Source organism: Rhea pennata, chromosome 1 (assembly GCF_028389875.1).
Source record: "Rhea pennata isolate bPtePen1 chromosome 1, bPtePen1.pri, whole genome shotgun sequence".
Classification (NCBI taxonomy): domain Eukaryota; kingdom Metazoa; phylum Chordata; class Aves; order Rheiformes; family Rheidae; genus Rhea; species Rhea pennata.
The window spans coordinates 50,640,280-50,660,067 of record NC_084663.1 but is presented as its reverse complement, the minus strand read 5'-3'; the positions used below and the strand labels follow the sequence as shown (position 1 = coordinate 50,660,067).

Sequence of the window (19,788 nt, the reverse complement as noted above, 5' to 3'; positions counted from 1 at the left end):
GCTCACTGATGCGGGCAGAATGTTTTCATCAGTCTAAACCAAATATCAAAATTTCAGAAAAAGCTATCATCGCAAATATCTCAAGATTTATCAAACTTTTTTTCTTGGTATTTGCTATAAAGTGTCCCCTTTATGGGGGGGGGGGGGGAGATTTACTTTGAAATGGAGATCTTTGATGAGGGTCCTGATTCTAGTCTTAGCTATCACAAAATGAGTATGTTAGCTGCTCGAAGACAAATGCTGTATCTAAAAGGGCTCAGTGTGGGCTCAGCAGCATAGGCACTTCATGGCACTAGATAGGGCCCGGCCTATGAAAGAACTAGAGCATTTACCACCCTAAGCCAAGTGCTAGGGAGCAGTATTTCCTGGGATTTCATCAACGATTTCTGTCTTCTTGAAGTTCCTGGTGGATGGTTTGTCTGAAACACTCTTTTTAAAGAAGAAAAACTTTCAAAGAAGCTAGCCTTTTGGTTGGGCAGGTTCTCCTGCTAGCACTCATCTGCAATACCTCCTGCTAATACTCTGCAAACAGACATTTGCTATCCCTACATAAGGAAATATGAATAGTCATATTATTGCTAAAAATCTAATTTATTTTTCATTCAACAATAGTATCTTTTCCAGGAATTGTCTAGAAGAATCAGAGACTAGAAGAAATTTTTGTTACGCTGATTTAAAAAGGAAAAAAAAAAAGAAAGAAGGAATGCAAACATCATCTCTATTTTTTATATGTACAGCATACAGCTCTGAGTGCTTGTAGTGCACGCACTACAACTTCCTTGTCACAAAAGCAGGGCTGACTTGTAGAAAGAGGTGTCTGCACTTCTGTATTGATCAGCTGAAACATTAGATGAACACACTGTTTCTGCACTCTGATTGATTCACGAACTTGATGTTACCTTATCCTTTAAAAATGCAACCGGACAATTCACCTATGGTAGGAAATATCCAGACTGGGGTTTGTTTTCCTTTTTTAATACATTCTTTTTAATTTAAAATAATCCCTCCTCTCTGCTCCTTGCAGCCAGCGTTATTGCTGCATCCAGCACTGGGAATGGAGATAGTACTTCGAAAATGCAACTCACAGCAGGAAAATATTAAGTGTATTTAAGGGCAACATTTTTACACTGGTGCAGACCTGAAACAGGGCAACTTTGCTATAAAAAGCAACCAAATGGGCTGGTGAGTTTATACTTCCTCTGTTATTATTAAATATAGCTATATTTTAGGAAGGTCTCTCTCTTTCTCCCTCTATCTCACTGCGGCTCCTCTATCTCCATAAGCCTGCAGCAAAGGCCTGCTTAATGATGGCTGAAGATGAAAAGGATTTAAGTGCAGCTCCCTCGAGCACTTCGGAGGCTTCTATTAAAGATGGCGCCTGAGGAAACCTCTGTCAGCATGTAAGAGAAAATAAGGAGGCAAATTAATTAGCCATCTTTGAAATGTCACTGTCGTTTATGATTTTTTTCTGACAAATAATTGAAGTGAAGGTGAAAAGCAGCTTTTTTTTTTTTTTTTACTGTCACCTCAGTGGTGTGTCAGAACCATTCAGAACTGCGAAAGACGACTCAGCCCACAGAAGACAGCAACAGACATCGTGTCAAGTTGGGTTTTTTCCACCCTACGAAAGCGCAGAGAAGGTTCCTTACGCTAAGGGCCACTTTTGCAGGGAGACGAAGGCACTTGCTTGGTGGCAGGACAGCACACGGCCACATTTAGCCACTCTTTCTCGTTCGTTTGAATCTCCTCAGTAAACGAGCTCAGGCATGCAGCGAGCGCGCTGGCCCCGGCTGCAGGGAGCACAAGGCACAGCGCTGCTGGGGAGGAGGCCACCTGGCCCCAACTGCTGCCCAAGAGGAGACTTCTGAGGCGATCAGAAACGATGCGGTAGGGAACATGCCTGCGGTCCCTGTCATGGCTGACATGCTCGCGCAGCCGGCAGACATGGTAGTGTCCGGTCTGCAGCTCTCAACACTCTTTGCGACGGGGGATAGTTGCATTTGTTGCGGTCACCATTTCACAGACCTCAAACAGCAATTCAGAGCAGGAGCCATACGCAAGTGCGCTGAACCGCTGGCCGGAGGAGCGTGTCTCGCTCTCTCCTTCTCCAGGCTGAACTACATGCCAAAGGCTTGGTGGCCTAGGTCCTCCTGCATCTCAAACTAAGCTATAATGTGGATTTTTTTTTTTTAATAATATGAATATGCACCACTATTGGAAGCCCTCCATAAATAAATGGGGGCTGATTGTCCATTTCCTGATAGTGCAACTCAGGCTTAGGCTCCTCATTTTCTTTGTGGTTCACACACATTTTTTGGTTCTTGATCTAATCAGTGCTGATTCCTATTCCCCGCTTGAGCCATCTGGAGTTGCAGCTTGACCATACTGCCAGGGCAACACAACGATTTTAGTGGCTTGGCTTGACTTTGTGCACTAGCAAGTCTTCTGGCTGCAGGAGCCACGTGGGGAGTGAGCTGGGAACTGGGACTCAGTTTATAGTTGAGCTTCCCAGACTAATGCGAGACCTCAAACTCCAGCATGAAGAACATGGACTGGGGCCGTTTTCCTCCTCCCATGAAATGACCTATGATCAACACAGAGAGGGTGCCGAAGGTCCCCAAATTTAGAGCAGAACGGTGCAAACTCGTCTCTAGGCCTCTGCTTGGGACAAAAGGAGAAGGGCCAGAGTTGTAGTTGCTGCATTTAACTGCCACTTAGATGTGTTGCAAGTTTCCTGGCTCTGCGGGTCCCACAGATCACACTACAAATTCCTCCTGGGGCTTTCTGAGGAGGGAGCCAGGCTGTCCCCAGGCTGCGACGCCTGTCCAGGGAGAAGGCTGCCTTTCTCCACTCTTCTCCCCTAAAAGATATTTGCAGTAAGGGGACGAGTCCAAGGCACACTGTCTGCTGCGTGAGTGAGAGTCTACCAGAACTTGTGGGTGGAATAACTACCTTCTCTTTCTGAAAGGTAAAATTACTGTCATCTGTACAAAAACAAGATAGGAAGCTAAGAAATCTTCATAGTCAAACATCTGAAGTATGTAAGCCAGCAGGAGACAGCTGTGGCTGCAAGGTTTGCTCCAAAAAATGGGGCATGTTGCCAAACCAGCATGTGCAGGCAAGCAAATTCTGCTAACATGAAACTTTATGCCCCTACGCTTACTATACTGTGTGTGTATACAAGCTAAATTCTGTTAAATTTTTGATGGAGGCACAGTTGTTACTAGATTATACACCCGTACTGACCTTTGGAAGTGTAAGACTTTTATTTAGCCAAATTTCAGTCTTTCCTCCCCCCATCCTCCACCCGGATGCATGGACCATTCTTCTAGCTCGCAGCTTGGGCCAGGGTCTCTGCTGGCCCACTAAGGCTCACAGGGTCTCCCTTCCTTCTCACATCAAACATTAACTATCCTGTCCCTCTTTTCAGGGACTGTCTGGGTCCTTCTCCTCTACTCATCATCTCTTACTCAACGTAAAACTCTTTACTCCCTTCTTCCCAAAAAGTCAGCATCCATTAACTACTTTTACGCTGTTTCAGACAAGCACCTTTTTGACTTCCACTCATCAGTCTTGAAGGAACCTCCTTCCATACTGCCAGAAAGCTGTTTGCCAATGCTCCTTCAAGTCTCTCCTTACAACACCTCTTACCTGTACCACCACAAAACAGATAGCTGGTAAGCTACTGCTGGCACATCGGTATCGTTTCATTGTAATCTTGGATTTTTTCCCTTAGGTAACTCCAAAGTAGACCTTTCCAAAAGTAAAATAGTGATTTCCATTATCACTTTATATCCTAAGGTTGTGCATACAGACAAAGCAAAGAAATCTGTTCCCCAGACTATTCTTTTATGCTGCCATCCACACTTGGGCTTCAAAAATATGAACTAGTAACCAAGTTAGTCTGACCTGGTATGGAGAGAGGGAAGTGTCTGGAGCACCTCTGAATGCTAAGGGAAAGCACCTTAAAAGGTCTGGTCCTTGTGCTGCCCCGAACACAGATGAGAAGCTCATATTATTTATATACTATATGTTATTCTGCTAGCCCATCTGAACAAGCAGGGAGCCATTAACTGAAACTAAAACGTACTCACTGATTAAGGTCTGTGGCCATGTACTGCTCGGAGAGAATACCAAAATACTGAATAGCTGCTCATGACAACAGTATGAGTGTGTAATTAAAGATGCAGCATAACTCATGTAAATATTAAGATTACACAGGCAACTGTGATTCTTGCATTTCCTAACTTTCGCAGGCTTGACTTTCACAACAGTAACATCCAATTAACGAGTATTTGCAGGTAATTTCCTGGACTTCACCCTGCCATCACCCCTCTCTCAATAAATAAATAAATAATAATAAAAAAACACCTCACTGGGAAAACCCACTAGCTTCCTTCTTGTGGTGTTACCTTGATATATGCATATGGCCTCAGGCAGTCATGAAACCTGCAGAGACTTCCCAAAGGCATCTGCTGTTTCAGCTATCAGAAAAACAAAGCAACTGGGCAACTTTACCAATAAAAAAGCTACTAATATCTGTCCTGCTTAAAAGGGTTTGACTGGCCAAAACACATAATGGGACGGCCCTGCTGCTCAATCTGCAGGTAGAGAGAGCAAAGGAGGCCTTCCCTCTGTGCTTGCTGTCATCTGAGCAGCTGCCCTGTTAAGGCAATAGAGGAAACGCATTAAAGAGGGGGGGACACGGATATGGGGTAACCTGTCCACAAAAACTAAGCAGGAAATGCAAAGTCTTTAGGTTATCTACAAACTAACAGCAACCAGCATCACGGTAGCAAATTACAATTGAGCTGTGCCACGCTACGCATTTCCTGAGGTGCTTTATATCTGAATTTTAGATAATTCTAGCCATCAGCCTTAACAGCACATCATGCTTGCTTTCAAAGACAGGCTAAGGAACTTGCCCTAATTGTGTTATTTTGCTCCAGTACTGGAATTAATTTACTTTTAACTTCAGATGAATCCTATGATGAATTTTAACAAGCCAGTGTTCCCCCCAAGCAAAATGGCAGAGCCCATAAACCTCCGTTTATGCAGTGATCAGGTTTTATTTCTCTACAGTGAATAATTGCAAAGACAAACCATGAAGCAGTAACTCGGTTAATGTCAGCCGCATGCAGAAGGCAGCCTGAGAACGAAATGCCCATCCCCTGTGCCTTTGCCACTTCTGAAAGGTCCCTGCCCTCTTCTCAAGCTCACGTGCTGGCCAGATCACTCGGCTGATAGGTAGGGAAGTCCCTCTAGATACAAGACAACCACCCAAACGAGGTCTTGCCCAGCGGTCTGGCGTCTCACCTTTCCTGCAGCTGCTCCCCATCCCATAGCAGCACTTTCATCCTGTTTGCCTGCCGCACTCATCCCAGGCACATCAAGCTGCTGACACGTCTGTCACTGACAAAAGCAAGGCAGGTGGCAAGGATCTCACAAAGCTCCCTAAGGCTACCTCAGGCCCTAGACTACTCTTGGTTTAACCCACAAATCAGCCAAAGGTCTAGGGAAAGGGAGTGCAAGAGGCAGGGGCTATTTGCCTTCACCAGCGCTTCCCGTTTTGTTGTGCAGAAAGGAAAGGAGAAAGCCAAGGAGCTATTTTTTCCCTCCTCAACTTCTTCCCCTTCTCTGCCATGCAGCATAGGCTGAACTGCATGCAGGGGAAGAGTTCAGGATTGAATCCTCTCCTGAGTGCTCACTGTCAGCCCCCCTCGGATTCACTGTGTGCTGCCCTGTGCAAGCATCTCCTGTGCTTCAAACCTTGTGGCAGGTTCCCTTATCCCTCTGCACTCTTCTAATAAACCCTCCTTCTCCATTGCCTGTAACCCAATGGGACACAGCATGCCATTCCCCCACAGAGAGTAAGAGACTCTTGCTATTTTTTGCTTAAGGAGTTGCTATTTAAATTTAAATAGCAATAGCCATGTCTGCATCTCAAACCCAGATCACAGTAAATTGCCAATGAAAAGCTTATCCTTATTTCCATGCAGAAGTGACTGCCTCTACTGGGCTGCAAAACTTGTGGAAAAATGGCCCAAATCCTTGTGTCACACCTGGATAAAATCTGCAGATGAAAGAGAATACATATTCCAGGAAAGCAAAATATGTGGCTGCAAGAACATTGAGCAGTCACCTCAGCAAGAAACCTGGTGAAGAGACTGTATGGCCACTCTTCTGGCACATGCTGACTGGGTAGCAGAAAAAAAATGACAAAGCGGGAGCAAAGCAACTGAAAACACCATGCAGTAAAAGGCGGGGGGGGGGGGGGGGGGGAGGAGGAGAAGGTAAAGGGGTAGGGAATATAAGGGAGCCTCAAGCAAGAAGTCATTATGTTCTACTGATTTGTAGAAAAGGCATTTCAGAGACAGATCTCAAAGGACAAGTGCCATAAATACCTTCCCTATTTTCAAGCAGTATCTGTTCAGCCACTAAATGTGTATTTGGACTTGCCTGGATATGCTCTTCGTTCACCAGCAGGCTCTCTGTCTGCATTGATCCCAGTCAAATCTCTAATCAGAAGGGTTGGAGTGATATAATAAAGCGAATTTCCCCACGCTGAGCAGAAGCCTTTTTAGCGCTCAGTGCAGGGGAATTCATCACGTCAACTACTTGAAACACCCGCTGCACTGTCCTCCCTGAATCCTTTTGTGACAGCTCAGGCGGACACCTTTGAAAGGGTTTGAGCACAAAAATCTGATTTCTACTGGACAAAATACTCAAAACATTTTATTGCATATTATGGCTCTAAATCTGAAACTAAAAATACTATTCTAGTGTATTAGAAAGAGCCCTTCACAATTCCAATGTGAATAACAAAAAGTATAACTGCCAAATTCTGCTCAGTAAAATAATTCTCAATTAATATAGCCTGGCTGCACAGCACCACTGGACATTTCAGGAATTAGTACATTAATACACAGTAACTATACTTTGAGCTCAGTTCAGCAACAAACATATCCAGTTTCCTCTGCCTCGTCTAGGTAGCTAGCCTGCCATAATGGTGCTGCACGTTAGTTAGCCCCTGTATAGTCTCATTTCACTTTCTTTCCTGAAAATCAGGATGAGAACAGACCAAGTAAATGTGGCTATGAATTCTTCCTTTATAATACACCAATCTATGAGAGCAGCCCTCCTTTTTAATCTATTATTTGAAAAGCCAAGAAATAGTAAAAATAATTAACCAGTGTATCATTAAAAATTATCCATTTAAGAGAAAATAATCCTGAAATGACTTTAATTAACTAATAAAAACAACATAACATTAATCCAGAAAAGGCTGGAAAAACAATTGGAAACTCCTTGAATTTGGTAGAGTTTGAAATTGAGAAAGAATAACATACAACATACTTTACTTGCTCCAAAGATGTGTTCTTTATTTTTTTTCCTTCTAGTGTCTTGCTACATCTGAGAGATTCCCAGTCTAGTCTAGCTAATCTACTACAAACTGTGTTTACTCCCTGCTCTCATCTTTGTCCTCCGTAATACTGTTGCCACCACACTTCAAGCTGAGTCCAAAGACCGCTGAAGTGAAGGATGATTTAGTCATGAGAGTGATCTTATGAACTGCCAGTATAGTCAAGAAATCTGATTTTCAGGGATGCTGGCCACCAGTACCCTCTGCTGACTTCTTCTAGATTATGGGCCTGCTCATAATCTCTAAAATCAGAAGCAAATTGAGTGATCTAAATAACTCTGGATTGCTATGTCCAAGACGTTATTATTTCAGACTTCAGTTTTAAATAAATAGATTGAAAATGGCTCTGCAGTAAGTGTATACGTGCCTACGCTCCCTGTCTGGTAGTAGCTTCAGAGAGCCACATAGCACAAACACGTGCAAACTGCCATTAGGCTGGAGCCTAAACTGTGCTGGTATCTTGGGTCTAATTAGCTCCATCAAACCTCAACAGATGTAATCGTGACCTCTTTTGTCAACATGAAGGAGGGGCAAAATTAAGTAGGTTTTGCAAGGGCAAATAAATTTAAGGAGCAAAGCTTGACCAAAGTATGTGTGCCACTATTTTTACTTGAGATACGCAAAAGGTAATGTCACAAGTGTGCATAAATTTAACATTCTACTGCAAAAATAGTCCTCACTTGAGGTGAGCTCAATGTGAGACTATTACCTGGACAAATACACTCAAAAACATCCCTGTTCTGACACTCACCACCTGGCAAGCTGCTTTCCTGCTATTTGCTACTTTTAGTCTGCACTTCCAGGAAGACATCAAATTGGTGCTCACTTGTATATTTCGCTGCTAATTAAATCATAGCAACATATAATCTAGACTGCTGTTGAAACTAACACAGATTATGTCCTAAAAATGACTTAGTGGAAAATTTCCAAACTCTTTTAAGAAACACATGAAGAGTTACAGTAAGTTTCTTGTGAAGTAATATTACACTGCCACAATAATTCTAGAAATGTTTAAACACTGTTATTTCTAACTAAAGCAATTAGGACCCTATACAATGGTTTAAAAAAAAAAAAAAAAAAAAAAAAAGATGTTTTACAGGGAAAATCAGGCAAGATTAGCTAACAATTGACTGTGTCTCACAAAAACTTTGAAATTCAACCCTGCTATCTATGCTTTTGGGGATTTTGTGCATCTTTTCCTTGTCCTAAGATAGCTGATACCTGCTGGTGAAGCTGCTGCTCTATCTGCTGCATTCCAGTTTTACTACTTTCTACCACCTTCCTGCATTCCAGAAGATCCTATGCAGGCTGTAATAATCAAACAGTCCTTCATTAGTAACACGTATTTTATTGTCGTCAAAAGCTACAGAAAGTATTGGGTAGCCAAATGCATAAACACATGTAAGCATAAACCTTACTCAAAACTTCCCCTTCTGAGGAAACAGAAGTGCCTTGTTTTCCTGTGCATGTTTTAGCTGCCCTCTTACCTCCACTGTGATTGCCTTCAGCAGTGTTATCCACTGTAACTAAATAGGGGAACTTTTAACAAGCTTCCACAGAGAGATGAAATATTAAATGGTAGTGTTTCTATTTTCTTAGTCTGCACAAGAATAACAAAATTTACCTTGTCATAATAGTATCTGAGCGCTCGGCTCAGCTTGTCATAATTCATATTAGTTTTGTTTTTTCTGAGTCCCCACAGCTTAGCCACTTCTTCTGCCTTGAGTAGCTTGAATTCGCCATCGTTAGATGTCCAGCAAATCAGGTGCTCATGTTTCTGGTCTAGCAGCAACTGCAAAAGGAACTGCCACAGCGTGATTGCACTCTCCATACCTAGAAGGGACAAAGCAGAGCAACAGTGTGAAAAACATCTGGGAGCACATGTTGCAGCCAGCGCTTATCTCTGTAGTAAGCTGTACTTAAGAGTGCTATTTGGCAAAGGAAGTTACTGTACCATTGGCAAGCAAACACCTAGAAAACCTGCAAGCCCTGGATTCCCATTTCAGCGTTTTTGCCACTGTTGCTTTCTGAAGGGAGACTTGAAATAGAGTATTGCCCACTTAGTTCACATGGTACAGGGTTGTCTCCAGTCGGTGCCTCCATTCAGTGCAGAGAGACACTTTTGAAAAGAAGGTACAGCAAAAAAAAGGGGGGGGGGGCTTGACATATTTATCCACTGAAAGCAACGGAAAAATTGCTGTTTACTGTAATGATGAGCAGACTGAACTTGTTAGCTTATGTCATTGGGAGGAAGAGGAGGAAAGACGAGGAGAGGAGTCTTGCCTTTAGTTGAAGGACCGGAAACCAGACTCTTTCTTACTTCCAACACTCACACCAGACAGCCCTGTTTTGTACAGCCTTCAAGTATTTCACTTGGGGGGGCCTGAAATGGCTCTCGGTATTTCTGCTTGCTAATTCAACCAGCTCAAAAGATGTATTTTGCAGAAATGATTAATGATCAGTTCACTTAACCACAGTAAAGTAAGCACTGTTTAGCCTGAATCTTTCTGCAACAAGGGTCCTTTCTTTCATTATCATACACGCAGCTGAAAGTTAGGAATATGTTTTAATCATGCCCAAGTCTCACTTCTAAGGATGTGTGAATAGATTTCCCTGCTAACTGTCCATGTTATAATAGAAGAACAAACATAAAAACGACTATACACCAACTCAGCACAGGCACACAGGCAACTTAAAACTTGGAACTGTTGGCACCAAAGATAATTTATTATTGTAAAAAGATGTAGCTGCAATTGACCTTTTAAACAAACTCAGATTATTCTCCACTTTCAGTAACTTTGACTGCATTAGCATGTTAACACTGTATCGAATCATTTTTTCTTAGTCTCTTCTGATATTTCATTCTGACATGTTCTAACTCTCATCTAACTAACGCACACTTAAAAATACCAGTATTATTGGGTTAATTATTATTTGTGAGATATTAGTACATGTAGCAATGGATATTTTTTGGCTTTACCCCAAAAAACTGTTAATTTTTGATTCTCCTACTCATTTTGTTTCCTAAAATGTTAATTCTCTTTATCCTAAAACACTGTATGGCCAGTGCATATCACGCTTACATTTCATTTGGTGTGTTGACCACAAGAGGGCATAAAACTTCTAACTATTCTACTATATGTAACTAAAGCAGCCCGCAGAAATAATATTTGCCTATACAAGTCTGCTGCAGCACCAAAGAAATCGTATTTCTTTTTTCTAATTCACTACCTGCTTGTCTTTGAAATACAGTAGTTAACAATGAAAATAAATTGCATGAGCTTCACTAAACCTATTGTAAATACAAGTAAAGATACTAAAGAATGTTGTAATTATTTTTTCAGAAAAGACAAACACAAGTTGGAGATTCACTTTGGTCTAAATAATTTCTAAGTATACTGTCCAAAAAGGAGTTTGCTGAAATTGGTCATGTTTTTATTATCCATGCAAAAGCCTCATTTCCCTAAATAACTGGGAATCCAGCTTGAATGAGAAGGGCAGAAATACATGTCTAATGACACCCAGCTGCGTAACAGAATGACTACATACTACCCCCAAGGGATGGCAAAGGCTCATAGGCCTATTATGTACCCTTGAAGGAACATGTATTTAAGAGCAAGTAAATACATACTAAGAATTCCCTATATGGAGGTTCTGGCACTTTGGAAGGTTTTGCATTTACTTCATTGCATTTTTTTCAGCACTTTATATAAATCCTTTTCCACCCAGTGTAGGAAACTGTATAGCCACAGTTAAATATATCTGAAAGTGACATACTTGTTTCACAGTTAAAATTTGTTTCCTTTAAGTTAGACAATTTGTGTGACCGTTAGCATCCCTAATGGATTATTTATCTATAACATCATAGCTAATAAAGCATCCTTGTTCATCTAATAACTCATAACACATTTTCATTACTTTCTCAATTGTTCAAGTTATTTTACTATGTGTACATAGGTATATACAGCCACATTGCTTAAAAATAATCTTAGTTTCCACATAGTGTACATTAGACAGGGATATTCTGAATAATTTCAGCTTGTATCATATGGCCCTTTTAAATAAATAATCACAAATGGTACATGTTTTGCTCTGGAAAATTAAACTTATTAATATCTCATTTCAAAACTATATTGAAATACATAAGGGGTCCCAGGCTAGAAACACTGCCCATAGAATTTTAGCTGAAGAAATGAAAGATGGAAGCACCAATAAAAACTCTACCCCCATGACATTAGCTGTACATTTTAATACCTCAGAGTTGTAGTTCCCTCATTCCAAACTTCTAAGAAGTTTTCCTTCAGCTCACCAGAGACCGTGTCTCTGCACAGAGGCTGGCTGGAACTGCGCCCGGGATGAAGCATATTGTGCTGCAGCCTCCTCCATCCCCATTCAGCTCTGGCCAGGAACGCTGGCAGGGCAGCCACCGACAGCTAACCTCGCACTACGCTTTCCATTACGAACCTGTTTGCTGATGACTATCATTTTACCAAATGTAAACAGTTTTGGGTTACATTTTATTTAATAAGTGTTGGCCTCACAGTGACTGAGCCATACACTTAATGCAAAATGCACGAACAGTGCGAGATTTGAGCAGACCATGCCACAGGAGTGCCTACTCAGCTGCTGTCTGTCCTGTCCTGGTGACCAGAGGTGACTTCCAGCCAGCTATTATATAAAAGGTTATCGCTTTTGAAAATGGTTTTTCAGCCTGACCATTTTTTTTAAACAGCTCAGACATGCACATAATCTCAGGGGTTCTGGACCCAGGGGAGATGGCAGTGGTGGGATCAGCCATCAGCAGCTCCTCGCCACCTGCCCATATTGCCTTCCTCTGGGTGAAAGCTGTGATCACCTCTCCAAGGGCAAAGCTCTGACCAGGCTTTATCATCAAGAACCTGTGCACCTAAAAATTCAGTATCAATGCACTTTACTGGTATGTCCGTAAGTTTTCCATTGGATATCACCCAAGTTTGCCTGTACAGCAGTGAGATTAAAACAGCTCAATGCTGCATTAGATCCTAACACTCTATCTACCACTGAGTTCCTGTATAAAGCTTTGTATATAGTTTATATAGCAACCGGATGTATAGTTCTTAATTGAGACAAATCATGCAAACTACATTTTCAGATGATCATTAATCATACATTCCTTCTCTCTGTGCACCCAACAAGAGGCCTTCAGGTCTGATTTGCTGAACTATGAATATTCACAATTGCAACAACCTTTAACAGAGCTAGATGATCTCCAGAGGTCCCTTCCAACCTTACTGATTCTATGATGATTCTATGAACCGAAGCTTTATGCTCAACATATACAGTCATATAGAATCTTAAACACTCTAAACAATTAGTCTTCAGGCATCTCACATAGAGTATCCTGAATTTGATAAACTTGGCTTTAATCTTTATGCTTTATTCCTATTCTCTAAAATGTGAAAAAGGATTAAAAGAAAAATAATTTTTAAGGAGTCACTTATTTAGATAGTAACGTACATTCTTGGTACAGAATGAGACAGACAACTTATCGAAGAAATATATATTGGGTCATGGAAAGTCTAATCAAATGCATATAGACAAAGGAGTCAAAATTAATTTTTTCACGGTCTAACATTAACACATGTAGCCTTGCAATCATACTATTTTTTAAACATTTATACAATACATTTTACATTCACCAGTATCTTCTAAGGCATGAAACAAACCTGCTAGTTTGACTTAACTTAAATAGCCTAACACATCATTTGCATTACCAGTTCATATTCATTCAGATGTGCCCCTAACTGGGTGATCAATACAATGCAATGTGATCTCCATGTATCAAACTTTAAGTTCAGGACTGAGATGGGACGGAGGTGACTCAGAATATCTGTGCTTGTAATATTGCCCCTCTTCATTTCATCCCAGCTAACAGGCTAACTCAAACGCCAAAACTTGGAGCAGCGGCAAAGTCAGCATCACAAGTTCTCCCTAAAGAGAAGGGCAGAAAAGGACAGGCACTTCCAAAGGCAAAATTGTCCCATCTAAGACCTGGCTTTCCTGCAAAAGGGGTGCCAAGTTCCTCACTGCGGTGAAGTGACTGCAGGCTCAAATGCCAAAGACTGACTCTCAACCTCAGAGTATGAAGGCTGACTTTTAGCAGAAGGTGCAAGTCTCAGGAAAACATTATGCTAGTTGCCCTAGAAATCGTTAAGACATGCACATGCTGATGGGCTGTATTACCATTTTTTGATCAACACAACGTACATGACTTCCCATACAGTAGTGTTAGCCATGTGGCATTAAGGCTACAAAAATAGGTCATAAACCTGTTAGACAAAATAAGTAAGAAACTCATCTTAAAAAACAGGCAGTAGAAAACCTGGAGGTACAGAGGCAAAACTAACTAAATAAAACACTCATTACTAGAGAAGTTTATGACATGAACTATGAAGACAGATAAATAAAGCCTCTTTGAGGTGTCGAGTTTGGTAGAGCTCCTGTGTAGGAAAAGCCAGATGGTGGTAAAGGAAGCTGGAGAGCCATGCTACAGCATTCAGGACCTCAGCGCAGGTCCTTAGCTTTCAGATGACCTCGTTGTATCTGCCTGCAAATGCTCCCTTCTCCCAGATACACCAAATTTTTTAACAGGATTCTTTCTGCACAGCCCCTCCATAGCTCTCATAAAATAAATAGAAATATTGATGATTTTGGACAAGTTTTGAAGGCAAAAACTGTAGAACCCTCCAATTACTAAAAAGAAACCATCCCCTTTTCACTTTACAAAGACAGCAGAGGAGCACAACTCCAAGCTGTGACCCAGCCATGTGAGTCAGGGAAGATGAAGAAATGAGGAGCGGGAGAGGCTATTGGGGAAGCCCACAGGCTGAAAAAATCAGCCGGAGATCAATTAAATGGGCAGGACACAGAAGGTGCTAGCTGGCATTATGCACCACAGGTAATCCCAGAGCGATCAGACGTGTACGTGAAAAGGATTAAGACGCAGAGTCACAGCAGGGAAATTAATTTCACTGAGCAGATGAAAAAACGACCGATTCCTTTCGTAGCCAAAGCAGCTGCAAAAGATTCAACTCCTTTCCTTACGCCCCACCACGGCAGGCGCACACCTCCATTTCCACTTCTCTCACAGGAAAGCGCGTGCATTCGCAAACACACCACATCTCTCCTAACAGATGCCTTTTCTCCTTTTCAACCGGTCTGGAAAGCGTGCGTATATTTTTTGTACATCCATTTGCTGCCTTTGTACGCGACTGCTGGCGAACAGCACGTTTTTCGGAGCAGGGTGACGTTGGGCATTGTTAGGGTCTCATTCACGTTAGCATGCGGCTTCCTTTATTTCTGCAGGTTGCAGCCAGGAAACTGGAAAATGGGCCACAGGAAACCTGGCCTCCTACATCTGTCCCAGTTTGTAATAGCAGCTCTGGTTTTATTTTTCTAAGTGTCTCAGGTTCATTTTAACCCTTGAGGTGACTCCTGCTTTAACGTGTGAAAGAATACAGCTATTTTGTCATTACTTATGTTATTTAAATATTTTTTTAATCAGTTTCTCATCACTGGAAATTGAGACATTACTAAATTACACCCATTTCTAAAGTAAAAAATATTTATAAGATTAAACAGCTATGTGAGTTTTTAAAAAAACTTTTTTGAAATTACCAAAGAATTAAATTCAGCAATGGCAACTATCAAAGACAAAGTAATATATTTAGAGAAAAATATGGACTAATGCAGTCTCTAGCTGCTTTAGCTATGTATTTTTTAACATAATTCTGAAGTGGACGTTCGTATGGAAAGTCTAATAGCTTACAGATGCCCCACGCCACTTTTTCTATTTTACATTTTCACTTCTAACAAAATTGAAGCACATTTATTTTGTTCTTAATTCCAGAAGCAAATGTGAGCCAATCGAGAAAAAATACTTTTCTTGAATAATCAAGAGAATCAGCAAAACTTAATACCTTCCCCTGAAAAATGGCCTATGTAACACAAAGTTTATCATGAGAGGTTAAATAGAACTGCCAAAAGCATCCAAATGTTTGCTATGGAACATTTAAAAGAACAAGGCAAAAGTCTGAGTCTGTCCTCACATTTCTTTCTCAACAGAGATGCTTCAAGGATGATAAATAGGATGTGGTTGGTGAAAAGTCAGTGATTCTGCCAGAAAAGAGGAAAAACAAATATCAATTTGTTTACTTAGAAGCTTTGTCAAATATTCATCAAAGGAGATCATCCTGCTAATTTAATTGGCTTTGAAAAAATGAGCTCACAAGTAAGTGTGTAAATATACCTGTTTTAACTTGATGCAGAACTTTCTCTGTAATATGTTAATAAAACAAACTAATAGTGCAACCCATATTCACAGCACTTTAGGGAACCCACTGCGTGTATATGATACAGAATGCTAGTAATTTTTCCATATCCAGCAACTGGGACATTTCCTGCCAGAGCATCCTCAGAGTTTTTCTATTGTGTTGAAACTGCAAAAACTTTCTAAATCAGGACTTCCTCCTATTATATTTTAGAGGCGTCTTTCTGGGAAATGCAGATTCAAGTAAAAAAATAGGAATTCCTGCAGCACCACCCAGTGGAAATATTAGAGAAAGTTGAAGACTGCCCAGCATAGAAGTTCCGATTTGCCTTCAGGACTACAGTAATACCACCGCACAAATCCAAAGCGGTTTAAGGATGTGTCAAAAAAAAGAGAGTTTTTGCTGACCGAAGTACTTAACGGAGTCACACAAGGTACACCTGCTCTGCCACTCCTGCTTAATAGTCTTCTCTTAAATTTATATTGTTACTAAAAGATTGTTTACAATAAAAAGTGTGATAATTACAGGGCCACCTTCTCAACCCACAACACTCACTGTTCTGGACTCAGCACATTTATAAAAAAAAAAATAAAGATACTCCCGCAATTGCAGCATCATGAAGGAGACAGTAGCAAGATCCAGCAAAATACTGCACAACGACATTAAGTTACATTGCAGCAAAGAAAGAATTCACACACGTGTCCTGTGGTGCTTCCAGGAGGTGTATCTGATAATACAATTTTTTTTTTTTTTTGATAAATCAAAGAAAGACTGAGGCAGATCGCCAGAGGAAGAAAGCTCTACAACTCTGAAATGAATACAACACAGGAGCAGTTGCCTGCCAAGGAGAGGTGTGATGACACCGCCTTAAACAGGAGTATTTTCAGATTTCTCTGTAAGGAGGCATTTTAAGAAACAGTTTTAATCAGAACAGAGTAAAAGCCATTAGCAGGAGGGAATATGGCTAGCTGCCTCCCTGCAAAAGGCCTGACAAACAACCTGCTCAGCTATTTCTAAAGCTCGCCATCACCAGAACTCTGTAAACTGCTAACGGCCCCAAGCATTCACCTTGGGGAACACATAACTTGAGCGCAGACTCCCTGCCCTGCTGCCTGTCTGCTCATGTGGTGCACATCTGGGGCACGCTGGCAGTATGCTGCGCTGCAATCTGAGCCACTTCTGGTTTCAAAGCCAGCTCTATACATTTATTTTCCCCATATGAGTTTCTCTTACATTTTTGCCGGCATCAGTAGGACATAGTTCATGATTACTTGACTGTCCTATACAAAATCTCTGACAGTCCCTTTTGTGAATTCAGGGAAAATATGCATGCGAACAAAAACCAGATATAGACACAAGAGGCCAGAGCATATAGTCATCAGGAACAGGTGCTACTCTAAGAAGTTCATTTCTCATGTATCAAGTGACAATTACTCTCAAATGTGAATACTTTTTCTTTATCTGTACTCTCTTCTTAAACTGAGGTATTGAAATATCCAGTTTTGTAACTTATGTTAATGGCTCTAGCACTGTAAATAGTATAATGATATAATCAGCTGTATCAAATGTTACTTTTCACACATTTCATATTTAGATTTTTAAACTAATCTGTTGATTGATTTTCCCTAGATTAGAAAATTATGTAAACAAGCAAACCTTTATAATGCTGTGGATAGAGAGGGACAGAGTAAAAATGAAAGGAAATGCAATTCCGGTAGGTCTCTTTTGGCAAGCTGATGTGGCTGGTAATTTCTGTGCAACCTGAAGCACAGCAAGATGATAGCAGCTTACACTAGCAACCCAAGCTGGCCATCCTCTGCACACTGAATTTTCAGAATTTGCTGGATTAGCAAGATGAGTCATTAAACTATTAAATAACATAAGCAGCTTACCTGTATGTTCTCACGCCACAAGGAGATTCAGTCATAGCATTATGCTGAAAAAGGTGTAACACAATTCAGCAGATGGTAATCTACACACAGATAGAGCCATTTTACCTACACCATTTCCTCCCCGCCCACCAAGAAGTTAGCACTGCTATAATAATACTTGCAGCAGGAGCCAGGTTTTAAGATCCCTAGTCATAAATAATGAGCAGTTAGTCATAGCACTAGCCAACATGCATCCTTTTCACTCTACATGCTGTATTAATCCCATGTGTAATGGTTTCATAGTGAAAAGTTAAGAATCTCTCTTACGGGTCTCATCTCAAAATTTGGGATCTTCCTTCTTTCTCAGTGCTGATCAAAGTTCTGTTACACAAGTTTACCACGTGCTAAACTAGACTGAAACCTATTTAAAAGAATAAACTAATGTTTTATCTTCTAACATTTTTCACTTGTCTAGTAATACCAACAGGAACCTAAAGGTCACACCTACATCTTTCCCCTAACATCACTCACTAAATGCTGAAACAGCCAACAGAATGTATTCTAAAATACAGGCAATTTCTGCCAACAGAACATCCGGTTGTTACTCTCCAGTACTGTGTCCCGTGTACTCAAACCAATTCCAATGATTGCAGTAAACTATGAAGAAGAGACAAATAGGGAGACAGTATTTCAACGATTACTGCAAACTTCACTGCAGAATGAGTGCCTGAACTGCCTAGCTTTAGAAATGACATCAATTTGCCAATTAGTTTGCCAGTCTTTGCTGCTAAGGATACATTACAGCCATTTTTTTTTTTTTAATTTGTACACCAAATCCTGGAGGAGATTCCATGTTTAAATAAAACTTAAAGACTATATCCCCTCTCCTCAGGCTGGCCCAGACTGCAGAGTCAGTTTTACTCTACCCTATTCCCAACAAAGGCTATGATCAACCCAGGCTCGACCCAGCTCTATGGTGGAAGCTTCTGTATCAGAGAGCTTCAGCAGGAAAGGACTGGTGGCCTGAAGCAGGGCTAGGCTGCAGTCCCACTTTCTGCACCAGCGCTGGAGCCTGCTAAGCTAACCATGGACACCGGGACATGCTCTGAGTCTGCTCTGAGTCACCAGGCTTCAGAGAGGCCCTAGAGCTGGCATCTAAACCCACACTGCCATCTCAGCCGTGTTAGCGTAACCTGGAAGAAATCCTCTGAAGCCAGTCGGCTTTCTCCAGATTCCACTGCCATGACTGAAACAGGACTCTGCTCTAAGCTTCTAAGTGCTTTTTAAGGATCGCTTCATCTAATGAATTACCGTAAATTGCTGGGCAGAGATAATAGTGGTACTTGAGTCTATAAACTTCTTGTCTGTGTTGTACTGTGACTTGATACAGCAGAGGCCACTCTACATGACCACAATGCAAACATTTAAAAACAATAACACTCATTAGGATCCTTCCCCAAAAGCTTAAACTGAAATACATCTGATCAATTTTCTTCAAATTCTAAAAAGAGAAGAGATATACAGAGAAACAGTAAAGAGGTGCTGTCACCACATTAGAGGCAAATGGATGTTTAATAGAAATCTGTTTTGTAGACAAACTGTCAGCTGTTTTGCAAAATGAGGATAGAAAACTCACAAGAAGGCATTAGATTGAAAACATTTAGATTCTTTAGAGAAATTACATAATTCAAATGTATTCTTTTTTGTATAATTGTGAAAATGTTTCTAAATAAACTTATTTTTGGTTGCTCACCAATATTTTCAAAGGAAAATCCATCTTGTAAAATCTCATTGACAGGATTTAATACTTAGATTAATGCTTAGAAAGCTTTTATTAATTTTAAATGATTAGTAAGACTCAAAAAGATTACAACTAAATGATTCAATATATAATCTAACATCAGCTAAAACTAAAAGATTATGTGCAAGAATTTGATACTAATGTGAGATTTCCTCTGCTACTACCTGAACTGATCTTCCAGTTATGACCCACAAGATAAGAAAAAATGAATATGTATTTTCAAATTGAAGAAACAAAGACACCACTGCTTGTATCAGAGCAATAACATACACTACTCTGCATTTACAAGGATTATCCAACTAGTCTGTAAAACTCTACTCAGAATCTCCAAACATGGTATAATAAATTGACAGGCAGAGACCCAGACATGATTCAAATGACTCT

General features: G+C 40.8%; 1 protein-coding gene across 2 annotated transcripts in view; it reads right to left on the bottom strand.

The window, feature by feature from the left end:
• Positions 1–19,788, bottom strand: part of ELK3 (ETS transcription factor ELK3) — a 39,697-nt gene that overhangs the window by 13,993 nt on the left and 5,916 nt on the right. The window contains exons 2-3 of one of the 2 annotated variants that reach the window (XM_062585612.1): positions 17,625–17,668; positions 9,048–9,256 (exon numbers count right to left, since the gene is read on the bottom strand). In XM_062585612.1, the coding sequence (XP_062441596.1) occupies positions 9,048–9,254 (207 nt within the window). In that variant the 5' untranslated portion in view covers positions 9,255–9,256; positions 17,625–17,668. The remainder of the gene's footprint in view (positions 1–9,047; positions 9,257–17,624; positions 17,669–19,788) is intronic. The other variant, XM_062585602.1, reaches the window with a different exon arrangement.